The sequence below is a fragment of the Nipponia nippon genome, unplaced genomic scaffold (assembly GCF_047370975.1).
Source record: "Nipponia nippon isolate SJK-2023a ecotype South Korea unplaced genomic scaffold, ASM4737097v1 scaffold_7, whole genome shotgun sequence".
NCBI lineage: Eukaryota > Metazoa > Chordata > Aves > Pelecaniformes > Threskiornithidae > Nipponia > Nipponia nippon.
Window position 1 is genome coordinate 43,416,481 of NW_028262391.1, and position 23,377 is coordinate 43,439,857.

Sequence of the window (23,377 nt, forward strand, 5' to 3'; positions counted from 1 at the left end):
TCTTCCTTAGGTTTACGTTCATGTGTGTTTCAAGAGACCCTGAATTTTATTTTCTCCCTCAATCAGAAGGCTCTTTGTAAAAACCTTTTTGTGCAAAAGTGCATGGAAGATAGTATTGGTGCATTTTTGCCTGTGGTGCTAAGATGGGTAGGTAGCCAGCTAGGATCTGTGTGGACATTTGCATGTTGTATCAGAGTGCCAAACCTACAGCAAAAGGGAAGTTTTGGGTTGATCCCAAATTAAAGAGTTTGTTTCCCTCCTCATGCTCCTGGATGCAGAGCTAGGACTGAACTCAGCTCTCCTCTCCAAAGCAAGAGCACGAGTCCCACAGCTGATCTGCTCCAACAAACATTTAAATGTCCTGCACAAAAAGAAACTACTTCCAAAAAAATGACAAAAAAGTCAGTGGTATCCCTGTCTCTCTTCTAGTAAAGAATCAATATTCATTCAGCATGGAGAAAACACAGATCCCCTAGAAAAGCCTTCCAGTGTAGGTGTGAGGGTCCTTCCCTGCACAGGCAATGTGAATTCAAGCGTCTCCTCAGATCAGAGCCTCACAAGCTGTATAGAGAGATCAGGAAAAAGAGAACTGGCACCTACTCTTTGTTCTCTCCCGGTCTGAAGTATTGAGAGAATTCAACCCAAACAACCAAACTCAGCTTGTGAAGTTAATATACTGGGGGAAAAAAACCCACCTAATTTGGTACTGGAGATGGCAGCACCACTTGCAGCCCCGCTAGCACTCATCCCTTTGCGGGGCAGAGCCCTACCTGCCCAGGCATGCAAGAGCCAGCGAGCGCACCCGGGGGTACGAGTCAGGCACCTACCAAGAGGCTGCCAGTTATTAGCAAAGCCTTGCCGTGGGGCGGGCCGGCAGAGGCGCCTGATGCTTACCTCGCAGTGATAGCACTCCACGTGGTAGTCTTTGTCCATTGACACCACCCGAATGGTCTCCTCAGAGCCCTGTTGGGGAAGCAGAGAGAAGGTAAGAGTGGGCTTGTAAGCGGTGTTTTCTCAATCTTTCAGCGCCCACCCTATCACTTTGGAGAGCTGTTTCCCTGGGGGATCCCCCCTTCCTCTGCAGAGCACAGCTCTGTGACCGCTGAGGGTCTTGTCCCCTGGTGCACAGCACTGCACCGCTGTTTTTGCTGTTTAGCAGCAGCGTGGGTGTCTGACATATCTAAGCTGTAGAGGTCATTTGGGAAGTGTAGCCAAAACTTCATCCTCAAGGGACAAATTAGTCTTGAAATCAAATAATTTTCCAAGGGCACCCAGGATCTAAACAAATTACCAGCCAAAAAGTATGACCTGCTGATGGAGTAATTCTTCCTCGTAGACATCCTGGCCTGAGCTTTCCAGGATTTGCATTCCCCTCAAACCATCTGCTGCACAGCTATTTTGCACATGCACATGTCACTCTATGTACCCCATAGGGATTTACATACCAGTCCGGCAGGTAATTACGTGCACAGGCCAAAAGCTCAGCATGAGGGTGGATGCAGTGGAGTTGTGTAATTCCTGGCTGAGCCCCAGGCCCTGCAGAGCCGCCTGTACCCTTCTTGTAACCTCACAGACTCTTTCCCTGATCCACTCTGAAGACAGAGCTCATTAAATTCGTTGCCTTGCATTGTTTCCAGTTCCAGGTGTGGTTAGAGCATCAGATATGACGTAGACTATGTCTGAGAGAAGCTGTGGGCAAGTGAGTACCTGCACTGCTAGACTTGAACTAACCTAAGAAACCTCCATGGGAAAGAACGTGCAGTCTATCCTGCTAGCCATCAGATGAGTCAGCAGTAGGACTTCTTTTTTTTTTTTTCTTTTCTTTCCTTTTTTTTTTTTTAAAGTCATTTTGTAAGACACAAATTCAGTGACATTTATGTAGGGGTTTCCTCCTCACATCCCATCACGAGGACAAACAGTTCTGGCTCAGCCTTTATAAGGTTTTTAATTATGTGAGACCTGGCCATTTAACAGAAATAATAATGACAAATAGAGATTGAACGTGCAGAGTGATGGAGGCGGGCATGCTGAGAGGCTCTGGCCACGGGCTTTACTAGGGCACAGCAGCTTACAGGATGCAAGCTCTGGCTTTATGAACATGACAGGAGGAAATGCAGGGAGGTGCTGAGGCCCTTGCTTACAAATGAGCTGGTCAGTGACCTCAGCAATGAGAACTGAGGGTCCTGCACCCACCAGAGTATGAGGGAGCACCGCTGCGGGCAGGCAGAAAAGGGATGTCTTAATGCAGAAGTCTTTATCGTGCTAACTCTACTGCCAGGATAGGCTGCGGCTGCAAGCAGGTCATTCACCTGGCTTCCCTTTGGGCCAACTTTGCTGCTGCCTTTTCCACCCCTTTAAGCACTTTCATTACATTGCCACCCCAGGACAACAGACTGCGTGGCCTTTTCACAGGGTCAGCGTAACCCTCAGACATCTTTTCAAGTTTGGGCATCTTAACAGATCCACATCAGAAACGTAAACGTAGCAGAAAGGGAAAATTGCTACTTGAGCTAATAGGAGATTCTAAAAATAACCAGGGATTTACTTCTTGGGTTGTTCTTGGAGTCCCAGTCAGGGCTTTCAATTAAATGAGATTTATAACAGCATAATTAAGACCTGGAAAGCACCCTAAAGATACAAAGTACTACGCTGCATAAGTAGTATGACTATTACAACCTCTGGGAATGTTTGGGAGTGACATTACTGCTGAACTGTATTTAATTGAGTATCTGACATAGTATAGATTCTGGAAGAGGGAGGAAAAGCACCTAATGTGTTTTTAGAGTGTTCCTATGCCAACAGCTGTTGTCTAAAGAGTCAGTGCACATTAACATGTACCTGTGCTGGTAGGATCGGCTGGTTACAGGAAGCGCATTTTGGTGCAAAAACCCTAGGGTGCAAGAAGAAAGTGTTCAAACCACATGTAAAGCTTCTTCAAAAAGTAGAACCAAGAGAGCTATTCTAACCATGCCTTGTTTTTAGCAAAATGTGGATACACAGCATTTGAAACATCTCTAAATGTCTGATAATATTCAGGGAAAAGGAGATTTGGAAGAGGCTGATCTACCCCAGCTTTATTGCTTAGGTCTTCCTGACCTCTAGGCATAGGGAATCCAGCCCTCTTCCCACACATGCCCTTTCTCTTACTTTCCTTTACTCATAAAGCCATTCAAATTCTTCCAGAGACTCACTGCTTTGAGTGCAAAGCAGCTCCTGACTTGGGGACTGTCACCATCTGACGTCAGGAAGACATAACCATGCTAAATAGGAGAGGGGCTGGTCATGGCTAGGATCTACTTAAACCGAATACATCAACTGGAATTATTATCCACAGCTGCATTTTACGACAATGACTGGGCCAACATTCACTCTGTCCCTGTAACACGGTCAGCTTGGTACCAGTAGGGTTGAGTTCAGAGTCATTTACTCTTGCTGCGTAAGCTGAGTTATCGGTTGACTGGAGCTAAGAGCATTCGTGTTGCCTTTGAGCGGGAGCAGAAAGCACTCCAAGAGCAATCACTTAAACCACAAAACTTTTTGTTAGGTGAGGCTAAAATCGTTCTAACACTAGCTGCTAATTACATGTCTACTGTCCAGTCCAGGTTAACCTAACTTACTTACACTCGCAAGTGTCACGCACTACCAGAACCTCAATGCTTAGAAACAGCCAGCAGAACCTACCATCGCTTGCAGAACTGGCCTGATCTAATTAGTACTGAAAGTCCCGAAAGCAGTAGAGAAACGGCCACCAGGGACGTACATCCTCTGACACAACTTGATTTTCAACCTCACCTGGCCGCTGTATGCCACAGGGGCCCATGAAGTGGCCTTTAACGTAACTTTAAAATACTTCACAAATGCAACATATGAGAGCAGCACTTGAGGGACACCTGAGCAAATAGGAATAACCCTTTTTATCTAACACAAGGCTTATAACTATACCAATAATTTAACTACTGCAATTTTTCCAAGTATGCAATGGATTTGCGTACTTACGTATGGTAGTCTTTGACACAGTAAATATTGTTCTCCACATCTACAGTGAAGGGGACTCCATCCAAACACTCGTTACACACCACGCAGCGGAAGCAGCCAGGATGGTACGACTTTCCAAGGGCCTGTAAGATCTTAAGAGGCAAACAGCAAAATAAGTGGATGCATGATTACATGAGATCCCCCCATATACTGCTGTGTCTGATTCTTAATGATGACAGTGAGAAAAGCACTTCAGGATGAAATTACCACTCTGCAGATCTGTCAGCAAGGGGCCTTTTAAAACAATCCACTTGCTTATTTCAGTGGGTTTCAGTAGGCTCCCAGCAAAGAGAGAGAACTGTGAAAATCGGGCTAACGCCCATGAATCTTAGCTCTGCAGGGCCAATACTGCCAACAGAAATTAAAAACGGCTTCAGAGACCACTTCTTGGAAAACTTCTTGCAACTTCTGTTGCAGCCAAATACAAGTTACTGGGATACAGAGTTAATTCACAAAACTTAACAGGCTGTGACAGACAGAATCCAAACCAGTCATTACTCAAAAATTAAAATAACAAAACAAGCAAATAAACAGGTGGCCCTTTATTAATTAAGGATCCTAACCCACCACAGTTACTGACTGGTTATCACTCAGTCATAGGGGCCCATCGGTTTCTGTTAAAATTCCATCTGTATCCATGTGTTTGGATACAGACCCATCCATCTGCCCAGGCTTTTCCCATGCTGACCTTCCCTATTGCATTTTAAAGGCTTCAGGCAAAGGCCTGACGCAGTCTCGGCTACACTACTACAGAACAGACCCCTGCCTCCCGGCGTCCTTGCATGTAACGCGCAGCGTGGCACGGGGGCGTCAAGGAGGATGCACTGAGCCCATGAACGAGCCTCCGGGAAGCGTGAGACATGGTATGATCTTCAGGCAGGTCTTAACAGGTTATAGCACCAACTGCATACGTTTAAGGTATAAGAAATACATTTGGAAGGTAATTTCAAAAAGTATCTGCTAGCAGCAGTGCTCAGCTTGGAGCTGCTAATAAGCTGGAGATTAAAAATCTCCACAGGCCAAGCTCTCATGGCCCTGTAGATGATGCTATGAATAAAGATCAAATCAACAGGAAATAAGAAGCGAAGCATAGGAAAAATGCACAAAGTCAATTTAATTTAACCTTTTTCCCCCTCTAATGAAGCCCTATAGCTCTCTCTTCAGTAAGTGGCATTTGGTTTGCAAGCCTGTTCCTAGCCAGAAACAACTCATCTCTGCGCGCGTGTTGCTATCTAGGCAGGTGTGTAACACGCTGTTAGCCTGGCGTGGTCGTGCAGCCACCCCTTTGCACAGAGCAACTCCTAATTCGGCTGCACTTTGGGCCTCGCACAGCTTCAGCTGCGCCCAGGCCTGCGGGGCTGCAGCACTCTGCTCCTTAGCTGTACGCGGGCGCCACGACCGCACAGGCACGTTTGGCGTCTGTGCACTCCCAGGGAGGAGCGCGAAGGAATTAGCCAAATAAGACTGCTTAATTCCTGGAGCTCCCAGAGCTGTTTCCCTTTGTCAGAGCGCACTTGCTGATGGGAGAAAGGCAGACAAGCACCTGCCAAGCTTCCAGCTACTGAGCTCCACCGACGAGATGTTATGGACTCTTGCCTGGGATTCTGCAATTAAGGGCCAGCTCAAAGCATGCAAGTCAGGATACCCCTCCCCCTCCCAGCATGACACAACTCCAGAAATTTGCTCTTGGGCTAAAACGAACAATATCCTTGTCCAACCAGTGGTGCCAGGATATGAGCCAGAATCCTCATTAGTGAAGTCTCCGTTCCAGCTCCTGCTGAACCTCTGTGTTTGCGACGTAATAGCTACTTCTATTAGGCATACTGAGGTTCACATACATTTTAAAGCAAGAGGAGAATAGCTATACTCCATGATCTGCACTTCTTCAATGTGCAAGCCACTTCATTTTGTTTGGGAATTTCTGCTTAGGAAGAACAGACTAAATTCTTCCTACTTTCACCCACTGAAATGACGCCAGCAGTATCTGGCCCAACCCACAGCCCTTTGATTTTTTTAATTATAAAAGTAACTCTGACTACCAGCTCCCTACAAATCCCAGTGGCAATAACGCATTTTATCTGACGTGGAGCAAGTGGCAGAAGGTAAATAAAGCAAGTCAGAGCGGGTAACAAACCTCAGGACTGTTGATAAAGTCCCTCCTCTCTCTCTAGCCCAGATTCCATCCACTTGACAGAGCTCTTGCTATTCTGCTGTCTGACAGAGTACAGCCTCTCTTTTCCTTTACCATGTTCTCATGCAAAGCTGTGCTGTATTTTCCCCTTTAGTATTAAAATTCTATTTTTCTTTTAAACTGGCATGTGGCAGAACAACAGCCTCCCATGATCTCAAGGAGAAAAGAAGCCTAACTTACCGTACTTAATAGTAATAGAGCACGAAGGTATTTTTGTTTATTTACTGCCTCAGTTTCAAAGATTACCTTGACAGCAGCGAAGACAACGATAATCTGACTCAGGAAACGGCGCCATGCCTCACAGTGCGCTACCCAAAGTACGTGAAAAGCAAGCTACCCCGCGGTTAGGAATTTAGGTCTCTTACCATTTCCATTATGAGGTGTCCACAAACAAAGCACTTGTCCGCCGTTTGCTGAAACCCTGAATACTGTTCAAATGACAGAAAAGAAAGGATTATTAGTAGCCACTCCTTTAGCTGCAGAAATACCTTTTAAGTGAATGCTGCGCTATTTTCCAGCCGGTGCTGTATGAGAGCAAACTATACAATAGGTTTGGGAGACAGCGACTCAGAAGCTGCTCTTGCAGCACGCTCAGATACCAGCTTGGCCTTCTGATCCACTGCAAGATTTCCACTGAGTTTCCAAAGTAACAATATTATTTTAAGTGTGATTTTCATTTTTGAAGCCTATTTGGTGAGTTTGCGTTTGGTGTGCTGGCATTAGCTTGAATTCACTCTTTTGGTTGTCATTGTTGGGGAAGTAAATAGCATAGGACTTACCCCCTGACTCCTGCTCAAATGAGTGACCAGATGCTTACTGACCTCAGATTTTGGACCTATGTTTCACCCAGTGCTATATGCAGGCTAGAAAAATGAGGACAGGCCCAAGGAGGATTTAGCTGCCTCATGGATACCAAGCTTTTTATCCAGGGAAGAATCTAGAAGTCCAGTTGTAGGAGCCTGGGCTCCCCGCACAATGTGGGAAAGAGTAAGGTACCTCAGAAAGATGACAGAAACCCCAGCCGTCAGCTCACGCTCCAGCCTGCGGTGGGAAACGGGAAGGCTGGGCAGGCCTGGCAGCAGAGCCCCCTCGGGTTCGGTGCCGGGGGCACGGCAGCGGGGAGATACTTTGCCCACTTGGGATCAAAGCTCTGTGTTCCCTGCCGGAGTGTTTTTGACCTGAACTTGTACTTGCATCCCCAAAGCAGATCCCGTTTCAGATGCCAAAGTCTGTCTTTAGCCCTGTGTTTAGAGGTATACAAAAAATATCAAGGTTATCAGGCCAGATGACCGACCTACCAAACAACTACCCTACAGGCAAAAGGCATTTGCCTGAAGAACTCCAGCCATGTAATTTTGAAACTGGTCATTGCAGTGGCTGAACTTTACCCTCCTCCCCCACCGCAGTCCCATGTAAGCGAGGTGCTGCGTGTGCACTCTTCCCTGCCAGAGGGAAGGGGTGCCCAGTTCTTTGCATGGGATTGCACAGCGATGCTTATTTCAGCAAGTAAGGCTGTAGCAAAGCTCACCTGAAATGTACTTCAGTTGCACAAGATAAAAGGCAGGGAATGGGGAGGATGAGTGTAAACTGGACTCTTCTCCCAGAGCACAGGTGAATTGGCTCAGGCATCTAAGGCACCCTCAGAGCCTCAGCCCAGCAGAGGTCACGGCTTGCTCCATTCTCCCTTGATGTAGTGGGATTAACTGTCCCCTCGCTTCAAAAGCCAGTGGCTCCCAGCCTACAGCTGCCATATATTTTCCTTTTTATGGGTGCGAGGGAATTACATGTTATTCCAGATCAATAGGTTGGAGACAAAATTATTGTTGCTATGTGACGAAGCGATTATGAAGGAAAAGGTCTCGCAGCCACTTTGACGGGCCCAGAAAGTCAGTAAACGATGGCATGGCAGCTGTCGCAGCTCCAAACGTACTGCGCGCTAAGGAACACAGCTCACGCGATCTCAAGGAACTTTGAAACTTCATCACAAGAGAGCAGGGTGTTGGGGAACAAATACAGAGGCGGGCAGTCCTAGCTGGCTGTTTCTGCAAGATACTGATTTTTGCTTTTTTCTTCTTCTTACTGATGCAGAAAAAAGGCCTCACTGCTTGGGATGCTTCTTGGCTGCGCTGTATCTGAGTAACCATCTGGCTAGACTATTGCCTAAGGTTGCGAACTCGAGGGTTACTGGAAACAGGTGGGTAGGTCCTAGTGGCGCAGACAGCAGAGGATTAACAATAGTACGAACCCGGCTAATTCTAAAATCCTGCTGGAATGAATTTACCAGTACCATCTGGCTGTCATTTGATAAGGAATGCAAAGGAGCATTTACCCAGCTATTGATTAAGAGGGAACATTATTCCCCAGGAACAGAATGGCACAGTGGTCAGATTAATGTCATTTATTGCTAACTAGATTGTCATAAATTACACTGTTTGTCAGAAAGAAAGGTTTTGCTGACACAAGATCACTCTTTATATGACTAACCCTATTAAATTAAAACCATGATTTGTTTTTAACAAGAGAATTGTTATTTGTCAAACACATCCAGAACTGCCTTACCCAACTGAGAAGACTTTGCAAAATGGCAGTAAGTCTAACAGCAGTGATAAAATATTTCATGGGCTCAGGGAGCTCCCCTTTACCACTACACTCTTCTCTTTTCTGATCACAGGATCGATCCCAGACAAACTGGAGACCTGATTCAGTGAGATCAGGGTTTTGGATGCAGCTCTGTTTGTGCTTTAAATCTGTTTGGACTGGAAAAGAGTAACAGCCTCGTATGCCAGCAGCACCGTTTTCTACATGACGGTAGTAACGTGGACACTGCTGTTGAACAGTAAACAATGCATGATTCTCTCTACGTTTTTGTAGCTCACCTGTCAACTTCTGCTTTGCAGTGTCTGTTCGTAACATGGGAGAGTTCAAACAGGGCTGTTGCGCTAAGTTTTCAATTTTAGAAGCAGAGCTTACAAACGAAGTCTTAAAATACTAATTAAAATTGACAACCTCTGTCTTTGAAGCACTCAGTTATTATTAACCTTCACGAACCTTGTGCGTGCAACAGGAGAGAAGCTGCAACTTGCACCAGACTGCAAACAAGGCAGAACGGCCTCTCTATTATCCCTCAGCACACCCAAGAGCCTCCCCCATGGTGGGTTCCCAGCGCGGGTGGGTGGAAGGTGCACTGGTCCCCCAGAGCTTGTGAACTAGGTAACTGCCGGAGAAGAGGAGGTTTTGCTCTACAGACTTGTAGCCTCTTTCATTACTGACCTAGTTGGAGGGGGGAAAGAGCTTTTGCGCACACCAGGCCTCCCTCACAGTCTGGAGACGTGAAAAACAGACTGAGGTGAAACAGTGAAGTAATACAGGCTGATAGGCCAGAGCCTAGCGGAGAAGCCAAATCACAGCTATGCTTCCTGTACACGTGGTATTTTATACGTACAATTTCATTTGGGATGGAAGCAGCACTGGGCTCAATTCTAGCCCTACTCTATAAACGTTTCGTATGTGCCAGGTTTGGGTTTTTTTTTTTTTTTTAATTTTGTTGGCAGACCAGTAAGATGATGTAAATACAGGCCAATCTCAAACTAGACAGAAATGTTCAGAAGTCTACAGACAGTCTGTACCCAGGACAAATAAGAAGCATAATTTTGAACTTCCCCAATTACTCATTATAGATGCTCATTAAGCATATATAAAACCATTGAAAGACGTTGTTATAAAAAGAACAGCTCTGAAAATTCAAAGCTGAAAATGAAGTGTTACCCTGTACTCTCACTCCTGTGACTTAGAAATAAGATGCTAGTTACCAGGATGCAAAGAAAACAAGTGCATGTTGAAGGGCTGGTGTATTATTTTTCCTGATTTCTTAGTTTGGTTCCCAACTGTTTTCTCCCATATTTATCTTGTCCTTGACTTCTCTCCCAGGATAATAAAATCTCACTTTATGTGCATGAATCAAGACTTTGTAATCAAGCTCCCCAATGATACTTACATAAAGTAAGACTTTAGGAAGCTAAATAAACCTTGAGAAATATGTTAATCATGTTAGAATAGAAGAGTAAAAATAAAGTAGAAGACTTGGTCGGCTGAACTTTTCTTTTGTTTGCTGTCCACTATACTTTGATTATCAAACGGTCAAAAAAATCCCTAATGATTCTGTCCAAGAGCCTTGTTTCAATATAAGAGGAAAACAAGTCCCTTTCTGTCCTGAATATTTAGGCCTGTTAGTGTCCTCCTGTGATAATCTTGGGGTTTATAACTCTTCTGTCTAATGTGCAATATATCCAAAAGAAATTAACAATGAATTTTGAGCATATAATGAACAATTTTGCATGGAGGATAATCCCACCAAGTACTATGAGAAACAATTTCTCCTGTCTGCCCTCAGTCCTGTAACCGATCTTGGTTGCCTACCCAGGGTCTTTTAAAGTTTGATGTTCTCATCATGATTTTCAAAGGCAAAAACATTCAGAAAATAGCATGCCTGAAAAAGGCTTCAGGACCCAAAGTTTCTACCTTAGGCAATGTCAGATCTTTGAAAAGACGTGTCACTTCTTCTCCTTCGCATGCCTAACCGTGCCCAAGGAGAGGCCGATGCACTTCCCTGCTGTTACGCACTCAGCAAAACAAAACCTTCCTCCTGGAAACAGACCCTGGAATCTCATTCAGGCCCATTTTCTTCTTTGATGAGGATGTTCAAAACCTGCCGAAGGTTTGTGCAAGCAGATCGAGTGGGTTACATTTCAGTAGGTGCGGCAGTCGGTGCCCCGGTAATGGTATGAAGCTGTAAAAACTACAATTCACTGCTACAGCACTGCAAAGTCACTGAATGTGATTGCTCGGCCTAGACTTGAGATTCCTACTCTTTCATGCTTTAAGGGCTTTTGAGAGGGATGATCAGGAGTTTTTGCCAAAATGCTTCAGGCATTTAATTCTGAAAACTAATTTCTGAATTGGGTGCTATGCTAATAACGTATTCCAACCCCAGGCTGCCTGTAATCCCTCACAGACTCTCTTCTCCTTGCTTTCCCATTAGCAGAGCATCTGTCTTCTCGCTGCTTTATTGTTTGCTCTCTGCATGGGACCCTTAGTACATGGGACACAACAATGCGAGAAATTCATGGGATCACATCAGGAGAGGGACAAAATATCAAATTTGGTTTCATGCAGATGGGGTTTTGTTGTTGTTTTTTTTACACACATATTTAAATGCAGCGATTAAACTGAACTGAACAAAATGGGGCCTTCTCAGGCTCAAAGATATGGGAGCCTCATGGCAGGTGGCAGAGATTAAGCTAAAGGAAAACAGTCCAGAACTTTACTCTTCGTCTTGCTGAACCCCCTTCATAGATCCTGTGGGTTCCCCTGCCTCGCTGCCAGGGAGGAAGCGCTACCACAGCAGCTGATCTGGCGTCTGCGTTTCCACTTCGTTATGTTTGAAGGACATGGGTAGGGCGAGGAGGGACTTCATGTTCCGCACAGCAGTAACAGTTGGTCTGGCCATGCACAAAACTCTGCCAAAAATCAGGAATTCAGCTGGTAGCTAACTTTGCAGTCAGGCATTTTATAGCCTTGGAGAAGGGAATAGCCACTTACTTCCTAGAGAGCCTACAGAGACCCATATGTGAGCACTCACCAAGGCTACTTTCTGTCTGATTAATTTAGAGCCAATAATGATTTTCTTACCCAGATCTTCCTTAAACAAACTCCTGTGGAAGCTTTGCAGTGACAGTGATCAAGAAAAAAGCCTAAAGCAACAACTTAAACGCTGCATCATATCATACAGCCCCAATCTGTTAACTTCATTCACATTGCACCGTACTTCATATTGGACAGCACTAGGCTCTTGTTGTGGGTTATTTATTGTCACTGCTCCCATCTATTATGTACGCTGCCAAAGAATGTCTACATTAGAACGTACCTTCCTGGGGAAAAAAGAAAAACCTGGATTTTATTCAAAATGGTTGTTGAACAATTTCAATTCAAAACATACCAGGAACTAACACCAACATTTACTACAGAAGTGCAAACACACCACTTTCTCACGTGGTTTTTTTCTAACTCTCCCATAGCAAAAAATTAATGCTGTCTGCTTACAAGTGTTTGGCAGGAGTTACACATAATTAGAAAGAGCTCTAGTTCTTTTAAGTGTGCTTCAGTTATTGTAATTTAATTTTCAATGTAATATTAAGAAAAATGGGATAATCTGACTTTTTGGATCACCATCTCAAGAGGAAATAGGGGAGCGACTATCTGGCATGAAACCAGCTGGACTTTGTAACAGGCTCTTCAAAACATTCCACTAGCAAATGTGAAGTACGGGATAGTTGCAAAAGCTAGCCCATAGTGACACAACTCAGGAAAAAAAAAAAACCATCTTTGTCTTTCCTTGTCTATTTTGTCATGGCCCAGAACGACTCCTGTGACCCGTTTACCAGTCCGTAACCCAGTTCAGGAAATGCTGAGCATCCTTTTAGTGAGTACACACCTACTCACACATTGACGCTTCATCGCATTATGTTTATCTACATGATCACCTGGGCCTAGGTACCGCCTGTGCATTGCTCTTTTATAAACTTGAGAGATTTTTCCGGACTCCAGTTGGTTTCCTATTTCAGAACACCGATTTTCTTCAATTAGCAGATGCGCAGTTTGCCGGGCTATGCAGTGTTTGCAGCATTCACCCTTCGCTTCTCAGCCTTGGTGCCAACATTTTTATATGGGCCCTAGCTTTAAAAATTTCTCCTCTGGGATGAATTCCTGGGAGAAAATCCAGACCCCCCCCCGAAGGCAACGGGACTTCTGCCACCAGCCTCAATGGACTTGTAACTTCTTGATATGGAATACAGCGCTATAGTTTTGTGTTGCAATGAGCGGTGAACCCAAACTGCCAGCTCTACACACTCTTCGTGCTGATTCACATTCAAGTCCAAAGTGCAGAGGCCAATCAATATTTGACTATCCCTAAATATTTTGAAATTCGAATTTTAAGCCCATCTATAGGTTTAATGCAACACTTTGATTCAGAATACCCCAATTAATCATCATTACTGTCAAATTCATTTATAAAATAAAACCAGGACCACTGGCAAACTACAAACTTAGGAAAAACTAAGGAAGGAAAGTATTCAAATTTTTTTGGCAGGGAGGGGCTGGAGCGAGACACGCACAAGTAACAACACGAACTTCACACCCTCATGCGCCGATTACAGTAACAGGCTATAAGCTGTCGGCCTTTGTTTTCAGGGACAGTACTTGGGAGCACAGCAACACTCGGTGCTCATGATGCCTCTGAACTTGAAAGCACCTCCTGTCCCAACCTAGAGCCGCCAGCACCTTGGAAACGCTCACAGACTTCCTTACGCTTCTGCACATCAGGAATATTGCAGCAAATCCCCTTCCAAGCTCTGATTCCATCATTCTGTTAAGCTTATCAATAAACACCCGTGTCTGTCTGTTCTCTGACTGGAGCATGCATTTTAATAGCAACTCTCCTAAATACAACATCCTCACAGTTACCTAGAACTCCATTTACTCTGTGATTCCCATTAGATTTCAAAAGGACACAAGCTGCAACTTCAATCATTTACCTTTGCAACCGAGTCTGTTTTTTCTGAGAGAGTCTCACTTAGCAGCAGTGGGCTCTCTGACTGACGCACTAGTCCCAGCGCTCACCTCCCGAGGGGGATCTCCAAACATTTACACTCACTGAGATGGAAAATCAAACCTCTGACTCCAGCTGACACCAGCTTCCATTACACTAAACAAGAACTATCTTCCTAGGGCCCCAGCAAGTGGGACGGGCCATTTCCCACACTGCCAGGCTTGGAAAACAGCATGTGCACAAACTGAGAAGAATAGCCTCGTTAGTATTAATATTTACATTGCAGCCGTGCCCAGGGGCCCAAATTAGGGTAAGGGTCTTGTTATGTTTGGTGCTACAGGAGATGAAGGTGCAAGCCCTGCTCTCATGAACTGCCGATCACCCAGCTAGTCCTCCGTTGATGTCCTGTCTCTTTCCCCCATGAAAGGCTGATCATTTCCATTTGCCACCTCCCTACCAGTCTTGCACACCCTGATCCTTTCGCATTTTTAAAACCACTGAGAGTTTTACAGTTGTGGATATAAGACGAGGCCCTGTATGTTCTCTGTAGCCAACTTTTGCGTTGCAGTGGCCGGCTGCAGAGCAAAGAGGCTACAGCTGCAGCAGGGAGGAGAGTGTCCTGAGCAGGTAGCAGCCGCCGGTGTAGGGGAGGGAAGGATCAGAAAGCCCAGCAGACTGGATGGGGAGGAGAAGGAAGGCTTGAGAGGGGGTTGCAAGGCACGGCTCTGTTGGGGCTGTGGGCTGCTTGCCCTCCTTCTGCCACAGCCTCAGCCCTAGCCTCTCCCTGGCAGGGGGAACGGGGCCAGGGCAGGGAGCCGCAGTGGCACCAGCGCGCAACCATCGGAGGGGCTGGCCACCCCCCGGGCTGGGAAGGGCAGAAAGGGGGCACCCAAAGGCCTCCTGCAGCTTGCAACACGCTAAGTCTCTACGGCTGGCATATGCAAAATGAAGTTTTTAGAGCCCTTCTCTTTGAGGATTTATGGGCAAAGTGACAGATCTTCCTCCAGTCTTACTCACTGAAATGGATGAACAGCTTTAGATGAAACTTTCAACAACTAATGACAGCAAAGCTAGCCGGAGGCAAAAACCTGGCGTGAAGAAGTTCAGCCTAAATGATTAAATTTGGCAAAGTTATAAGACAGTGAAAGAGATAATCTTAAAAGGGGAAGTTTTGGATGACCTTAATGCTATGCACTGCAGCTTGTGGTGTCTGTGATAGGTTATTTCCAGAGCATCTGAGTGTCTTCCAGTAGTGCATTAAGCAATGTAACGTACATCTGTCACAAGGTTCATTTTTCCTCTCATCTCCTCCCTGGAGGGAAATTCTCTCATTTTTTAACCTCTGCTGGACCCCCACTCAATAATGTTCATTACCTCAAGAGAAAAAGGAAAAGCCTATCAAAAAGAAAAAAAAAAAAAAGAGAGATAATAGATCTAAGATTCAGGCTGCTTTGGTGACATTTTTAAAGTCTTTTTTGCCAAGAAAAACAGTAATTTCTTTTAAATTTCTTTCCATGATATTTAAGCATTGAAAAGGAAAGACAAAATTACCGAGCTATTTTTCCTTCACCCATGATTATGCAGCAATTTATCAACAAAATGGAACAAGAACATCTGACTGGGATTATTTATTATACAGTAAGGCATTTATTTTTTGTTCACTTCACCAGGAACAGTGTCCCTGTTATGGCTAGCTAACCATCTGTGTCCTAAGAGCTTTCAGGGAAGGATTAAACTGTCATTTGTTTTATTTCCTTTCATGAAATAACTATCCTAACAGGGCTGAGGCAAGACTTGGATGTTGCTGGACTTGCTACCTTAAGGTGGCATGAAAAAGAGTAACTGGATCTTCCCTGGAGCTAAAGCAAAGCAATGAAAAGTTTGGGGGTTTGGGTTTGTTCTTTTTACTCCTTACACTCTGTAACGTGCAGTTTCGCTACTGAAGCGCTCCTACTGGAAACTGCATAGATGAGGCAATCTCTACGCCATGCTTAGGCAGAAGTGGAATTACCTGTGGATTTTTTTTTTTTTTTTTAAATCTGATTCATTCACTACATTTAGCCAATATGGCTTGGGTTTAAGCACTGAGAGAATTTGCAGCTAATCAGGGCTGGAAGCAGGAGGCTGACCAAAATAAGCAAAGGAGGAGGAGGCACGCCCCGCACTCCGGGTGGTGAGGGTGTACCAGCCCTCAGCCGCCGATTCGCAGCCCCACACGCAGAAGGCCAGCACCATTCGACTGTGGCATGTGGCATCCCTTCCCTGTCTGCAACTCCACCAGTGGGTCTAAAAACTTGTAGCACTTCTTCCCTGGAAAGAATGAGTAAAATAAGCCGCCTGATTCAGAGAAAGATAATCTGTGCCCTCAGTAAGAGCAAACATGTGGGAAAACTATTTGCTAGAAGAATGTACCTTACGGCTATTGCCAAAGGTTTTGACGGGTGTATCTGTGCTTTGGATAGCTTTATGGCTGTGCAGTGGAAATTGCTCATAACGGATGATAACATCTACATTTCTCTAACACCTTTTGTCCAGAAATCAAAAGCACTTTTCAAAGAAAGGGCCGGATTTGAATGCTTGATGCTAGCAGCTCCTCATGTCACACGTTTACGGACTGATTTTTTTTGAAACAACTTGGTAGCCAAAGCTCTCTGGCACTCACTATGCTTTAAGTGACAACTGAGCTCTCTTAAAAAACGTGACCCACACAGCATTTCACCACTGAAGTGCAACTGCCTCTGGCGTGGAAGAGACACCCTGGAGCGGCTGGCACTAGCGCTGTGCTGATCCTTGAAAGGGACAGTTTAGCTAAGGAGGGCGAGCCCTGCTCTTACAAGAGGTGTCAAGCATTTATAAGGATCAGATACTGGCTTTTCTCAAGGTCCATACATAATATTGTAGTGAATTCCATGCATCACCTTTGATAGAGAGAAAGAGCTGATCTGTCTTGAGTGAGTGGGAGTTAAAGAGCCAGGTATCGGATATGGGCCATCAGCTACAGCTCCGGAGACTCTGCTCTGCCAGGAGCTGTTCTGACACAGAAAACAGCAGCACTGCAGGAGAATTAAAATACATCTATAGGATGTTAAACATTTCTAACAGTTACAATAAGAAGAAACCCATAAATAATGTCCATTCCTCCCTAAAATGTCCTACATGGACTGGTTCACAGCAAGAACCAGTTCAGCTTTTCTGCCCATCATTGTTCATGTGCTAATTATTGCAGTCCCAAAGCGGGACCTAACCGCAGTCCCTGTGTCTTGCCTGGACTGGCCTGCAGGACATCCCCAGTACGATGCCAGGGATGACAGGGAAGGAGCACCTGCAGCAAATTAACGGGGTACACAGAGGTAGCAGTGGGGATGGACAGAGCTCTGCGAGGATTACAGCCCCCAGCTCTGCCCCGTGCTGCCTGCTGAAGGTGAGATGGGGATGGGTTCTCCTCCAGGTAGCAGGGGGGCTTCAGCCCACTACCACCCCTGCTCCCTATTTGCAAGTCAGCTGCTTCCCATCAGCATGTCTCCTGCTGGGAGGGCAAACGAAGGGCTCATTCGGACCACTGCTGCTGTGGTGGGACTGTGAGCAATGAAACATCAACTCCTCACATCTGTCCCTGGAAATCCATGGAAAGATCATCCTGCTGTTGCAAGCCTAACCTTCTGCACCTGGGCCCCTCCAATACAGTCGTTATTACATGGATTTCACCAATGACCCCAGCGTGACAGCACAGTACCTCCTGCCCAAATTTTATGAAGCTGCTCTGCTTTCTAATTCCTGTTGTGTTTGTGTCATACTTGAGATAACCTGGTCACAAGCAACTCCACAGAGCTGTGACCAGGCTCCTATACCTACAGGAGCATCTAATTCACCTGATCAGTTCCCAGGCAAACAAAAGCCAAGGAAGAACAAGGACACCAACGAGAGACAGTATTTTCTTAGCAGGAATACAATTATAACATAGGTAGGCTGCCTCCGTTTACCTCCCCAAATTAAAATAATCTTTTTCTTATGCTCTTACCTAAGAATGAGACCAGAATGTGATCCACTCTGCTTCTGACTGCATTTACTGGCCAGAAAGAGGCTGCAACGAGCTAAGAGGCAAGTCACCCAGTGCAAGAATGGTTGAAGGTAGGAGCATGTGCTCACACGGCTGCTACAGGGCAGGGCAGAGGCTTGCAGAGAGGGAGGAGACACTGTGGAAGACCTGTGGGCTCAGGTCTATGGGACAACTCCACAGACTGTTATAATGCATAGCGGCTCCTATAGCTCTGCTGCGCTCTCTTCTTGGCCTGCAAAGCTTGCACGGTAGGAGGCAGAGGACAGAGTGCAACATCAGCCTATTTCACCCCCAAGTAAATGTGTTTTTTTCACATCCCCCCTGCCCCGAGTCTTTAACTTCCATAACATCCCACTACCACACTGTCAGCAGGAATCCATATATAAAGCTGCACTAAGATTTGGAGTTATGGTAGAGACTGAAATTCTCAGTTATACAGAAAAAGCATTTGGCTATCTGCTTTGGACTGAAAACACCTCTTTTTAGAAAGGATTGGGGTTTCCAAGTGGTTAGAGGCGAGACCTGGGAATCCCAAGTAGTTAAAATAATTTCCTTTTTAATTAGAATCATAGAATCGTTTAGGTTGGAAAAGACCCTTAAGATCATCAAGTCCAACCGTTAACCTAGCACTGCCAACTCCACCACTAAACCATGTCCCTAAGCACCACATTAATTGCTGCTCTGCAGCCTTTTCCTCTGACTTTGAGAACAGCTTTGAGCTTTCTCTGGCCACAGAACTCTAAAATAGGCAAAGTTATTTTACTTTATTAGAGAAACAAGACAATTCTTAGTATTCTTGCTATGACGTTTGCTCAGGGGAAGCTGAGAGGAGAGAAAAATCACTTTCTGGGAAGCAGCTGGCTTAACACAGGGCGGGACCACGTCAGAATTTGGTTTCTTTTGCTGACTTATGCAGCAGTGAGTCCCTTGCTCAGCCTCTCTCCCATCCCTCTGTGCTACTGGGAATCTGCTAAGACACACCTGTGGGAATTTTGGGCTTTTAAATCTGTGCCTTAAATGTCCCAACAGTTCCCTAACTTGCAGAAAGTTTATTGCTATCAGGTCCTTAACTTCAGTTTTCTTAGGAAAATCATTGCAAGTATCTCCCCTCAGAAGCCTACTACAGAACATGTCTAAGAACTAAAGAGGCTGCCTCCCTCCTTGAAAATTGAATGTTCTCGAAAGAAAAGGGAGAAAAAATTTTCTCTCCAAAATGCACGCAAAACAGTAACACATTTCAATTGTAACAAGAAACTTATTTTCTCCACAAAATACAATTTGCTTTTTTCAACAGGCTCCAACTCTCATAGGCTGAGAATAAAGGTGTAACACATGAAGGCAAATATGGCTTATATTTTAGGAATTTCCATGATTTTTATGGATTGCATTGATGAGAAATGCATTTGTGCACTCTGAACTGCCAGTAACATTTTTGCTGTGGGATATACTTTGAATAATTCCTTTGCAAAAAGCATGGCCATATATTCATTAGAAATGGAAAGTCATTCTGGAAGACATAAGCTTCTAAATGAATGGTATTTCAATAAATAAAGGTGGTATAAATTCAACATACTGATTCTCCAATTCATCATCCTCTAAGCTAAAATATATCATTCCTCTCGGACTTCAATTCCCAGCCATGCTATCCTCTTAATCTTAATTATAAATGGTCTGCCACTTATCAAATAATTCTCTGTGTACTGCACAATCGTCACCCTTAATTGCACAAATATTTTATTTTTGGAACAACACAGCTCAGCAACAAGCTTCATTTTTCTTTTCATGATTCAGTCTCTATTAAAGTAACGCATTTATAAAAGCTCTGGGCGCATGGAGAGAAAATTAGTTGCTCCTCCGTGGCTAACAGTTCTTAGCTAATCACAATGCAGCTCCACATCACTCCGAGCAGAGCAGTGATTAAAACTGCGACTGCAACAAAGCAACATTGTACACAGCGATGACGTGCTCCAGTCAAAAACGTCTCCCCTCTTGGGGGTATTCCCCAGATGTTTGACTTTGAGCTCTAGCTTGGCAAGCGAGGCTTTGTGGCTGCAATTCAAGTCCCAAGCTTGAGCAGCTCCAGTGTTTATTCTCATAATTTACACTTTGTGATGGCTTATGGACAGTTATGTACTTGGTTTCATAGCCACCACTTCAAACCAAGGGCCTGATCCTGCCTTTATGGAGTTAGTGGTAAATGCTTCCCAATTCCAGCACTGGCAGGAGGCCCCAGATGACTCAACCGTCTCTCAAAGCAAACAAGCCAACATAAAAGAACAATTTGGTTTAAAAACAATAAAAAAATGCCTGAAATCTTACTTACTAGGAAGTCTTCTTCACAGTACACCTTGCCATTGACATTGTAGAACGCTTTTCCTCGTAGTCTTCTCCCTGTTAAAATACGGTACCGTAAGAATTTTGGGCTCCGTCCCCAAACCCAGTTGTTCAGGATGCAAAGTGAAAAGCACGGCCTGCTGCCCCTGGCTGCAAGGCCAGTTCCCGGCCCCTCTCCTCCCCGGAGCGTCCATCCAGAGCAGCGGGTGAGGGCTGGGTCCTCGGCTCCATCCTGCCTTCACAGATTCCTTATCAACTAAATGTTACTTCTAAGTGCAGGTTATGGAACCCAGCTGATATCAGTTCCTGGAAAATTTGAAATATAAACCCAAAAATGATGATTCTGGGGGGAAAGGCTAATTTGTAAATTGAGACAATTTTCTTAGCAGGTGAAATCACAGCAGGCATACATCCACTGCAATCAACATCAGCGATGCATCTGTCTCTGAAGGACCGAACAAGGGATACTGCATATGGATGTTCCTGTCACCTTTAAAAATATTAATACATTAATCAATGTCGCAGCAGCTACACCCACAGCTCCCTGCGATACTGAAGCAGTACAAAGCACACGTGACAGAGGGAAGGGCAGAAAAATCACACAGAAAACAAGAGATTTCATGTTCAAGTTTGAACATTTGCCATTTCATTAGCGCTTGCGGAACTCTATTGACAAAGCCTGCGATCATCGGTAACTGATGGCTCCCTTTACAGCTAAGAAATGCACAACAGACTCCAGAGAGTCCCAACAAAAAGGATTACACCAGGAATTCAGAAACCACTGAGCCCAAACAGTTTTTAGATACAGCAGATCAGGTCTGTCTTACACCCGAGCTGCTTCACGGAAAGCAATGCCGTTTTATCAGTGTAAAACCAGAGGGGGAGACGGGAAACCGCACTCATCCTGACTCACCTTATTTCCACTCTGTGCCAGGGTCCCACTGGCCAAAGCTCCCAAACATTTGGGTGCTCTCACAAGCCGTTTGCAGCCTTGGCAAGCAGATGGCACGGTGCTACGGGCTGCGTACCGGCTGCCGTTAGCAGTGGCACAGAGCTAGGATGAGGGCAAGAGGGTCTGTATCTGCAGGTCAACAGATGACCCCTCCCAGGCCACTGCCAAAGCTTTTACTCCACAGAATAATCCTGGACATCTCCTACCGAGGCAGAGCAGCAGCCCCACCATAAACACCGCCGATCTTTGTGGAGGGTTTGACTCTGAGGGCCAGCAAGCTGAGCCAGCTGGCCAAGCACATAGGGGCAGGAGTGCTCTCCACGGTTTCTATAAACAACGTTGAGGAAAATATGATTAATTTTCAGTGCTTGAAAGTGCCTTTCACATGTTGCCACTGTGATCTGATCCTGGGAAACAGTGTGTGGCACAAAGAAGTTGGGATCTGGGCTGATGCTTTTGGGAAATCACATGCTGCATGTGGTTGTCTGGCGGTTTTACTGTCGTGGCCGAGGGAAATGCTTCTTTTGTGTGCACATTCTTGGGCTGTCGATCTCACGGGCTGCTGTCTCCATACTGCTGGTAGGTGGAGTCTGCTCTTGTTTGTCTTTCTAGCTGCCTGGTAGCTCCGGTGGGGACCAGGAGCCTGGTGGTGTGGGCAATGCACTGGGACTGTCCCATCTCCTCTGAGACTCTTAGGTAAAACTGGTCTACCCTACACATCACCGAAACAAGGCACAGGGCTGAGACAGCAGTCAGGCGTCACAGGGCCTCTCTCGACTGATGCAGGAGCAACCACCCCTAGGTCTTCCCTCCTGCTTATCCAAGCTGTTTTTAAACCTCTCCAGTGAAAGGTAAAGGAAAGGTAAATGGAAGGGAGAGAAGAAAAGGAAAGAGGCCAGAATGGCTTTTTAAGGGACATGTAGGCTCTGCCAGACCCAGCCTTAATACACAACTTGTGTGGCTGCACCCAGAACAGGGACTTGCCTTGGACGTGCTGATGCAGCACTTCCACCTTGCTCACACACACCACCGGTGCAGAGCCGGGGCGTTTGTTTCAGGTGGAGAAGCGCTGGCCATCGCCCTCACCACACACCCATTATGGTTAGAAGCAGCAGAGATAATTAGGGAAAAATCCTGAACTCCGTTGCTGGAAGGATCTCTGCAGGAAAGGAATGCTCTGATCTGGGAAGGCGTCAGCATCTCCCGAGGCACTGCAGCAGGTGCATGAGGACCCGTGCGTCCCGCTTGGTATCCCAGTGTGCAGAGCCTCCGGTGCTCAGGTTCACAGAAATGCCCCAAATTCTGCTCCTGTTGTTTCCTTAGCATGGCATCACTGGCAGAAGCCCATGGGGTCAGAGCTTTCCTGGATTGGGAAGGAGTGGGAAGCCTACAGCCCAAAGCAAACAAGGCAAAACCAATGTTTTGGACTGGCTCTCAAAGATGCTTATCTTATCAGGTGCATTTGGCCGCTGATTGCCCCGCGACATGAAACCTCACCTCTCCCCAGCACAGCAAGGCTGCGAGCCTCCATCCCGGCCCACGCACAGCTTGTGAGCCCCGGCTCACCGCTCACGCGCCGCGACGCAAGCCCCCCCGCCTGCCAAATGCAGACAGCTGCCCTCCCCTTCCATACAGCTGATGTGGTGAAAACGTCTCTGTTTTACATAGCAACACCTTCCGAAACTGAGGAAAAATACCATTTTCCCTATTTTACAGCTGAAAAAAAAACCAAGCCACCTATTAGGGAATCAACTTGCCTAAACTCATAAAGCAGGCAAGCAGCTTGCTCACATGATAATTACTATTATTAGCAATAATTAATAAGATAGACAGGCCTTTTACCTTAGAGGAATTTCATTCAGGGACCGTACAATAATTATCTCATAAACAAGAAACAGCAAGTTATCACACAAATAGCCATGGCTGCAGTATAGTGGCTTCTACATACTACATTTTAGAAATAAGGCAAAAACACACGTTCCATTTGCCCTCCAGAAGAGTTTGCTAAATGACGGCGTTGAACACGGTCAAACACCAAACTCCGCGAGTGCCTGGGCATCACGTGAAAACTGCAACCAAGAGGAAGGCGCTGGCAGTGGCAGCCAGGGAGATGCAAAGCCCAGGGAGACGCAGCCTCGGTACCTGCCAGCCCAGGGCAGCCATGCAGCAGGGCGGGTGCATCGCCTCGCGGTTAGGGTACCT

At 45.7% G+C, this 23,377-nt stretch overlaps 1 protein-coding gene across 2 annotated transcripts in view; it reads right to left on the minus strand.

The window, feature by feature from the left end:
- WTIP (WT1 interacting protein) overlaps positions 1 to 23,377 on the minus strand; it is an 84,424-nt gene that overhangs the window by 3,054 nt on the left and 57,993 nt on the right. For both annotated transcript variants that reach the window (XM_087738825.1, XM_087738823.1), the window contains 5 exons: positions 20,213 to 20,280; positions 6,592 to 6,654; positions 3,997 to 4,127; positions 2,839 to 2,890; positions 895 to 963 (listed from right to left, as the gene is read on the minus strand). In XM_087738825.1, coding sequence (XP_087594951.1) covers positions 895 to 963; positions 2,839 to 2,890; positions 3,997 to 4,127; positions 6,592 to 6,654; positions 20,213 to 20,280 — 383 coding nt within the window. The remainder of the gene's footprint in view (positions 1 to 894; positions 964 to 2,838; positions 2,891 to 3,996; positions 4,128 to 6,591; positions 6,655 to 20,212; positions 20,281 to 23,377) is intronic.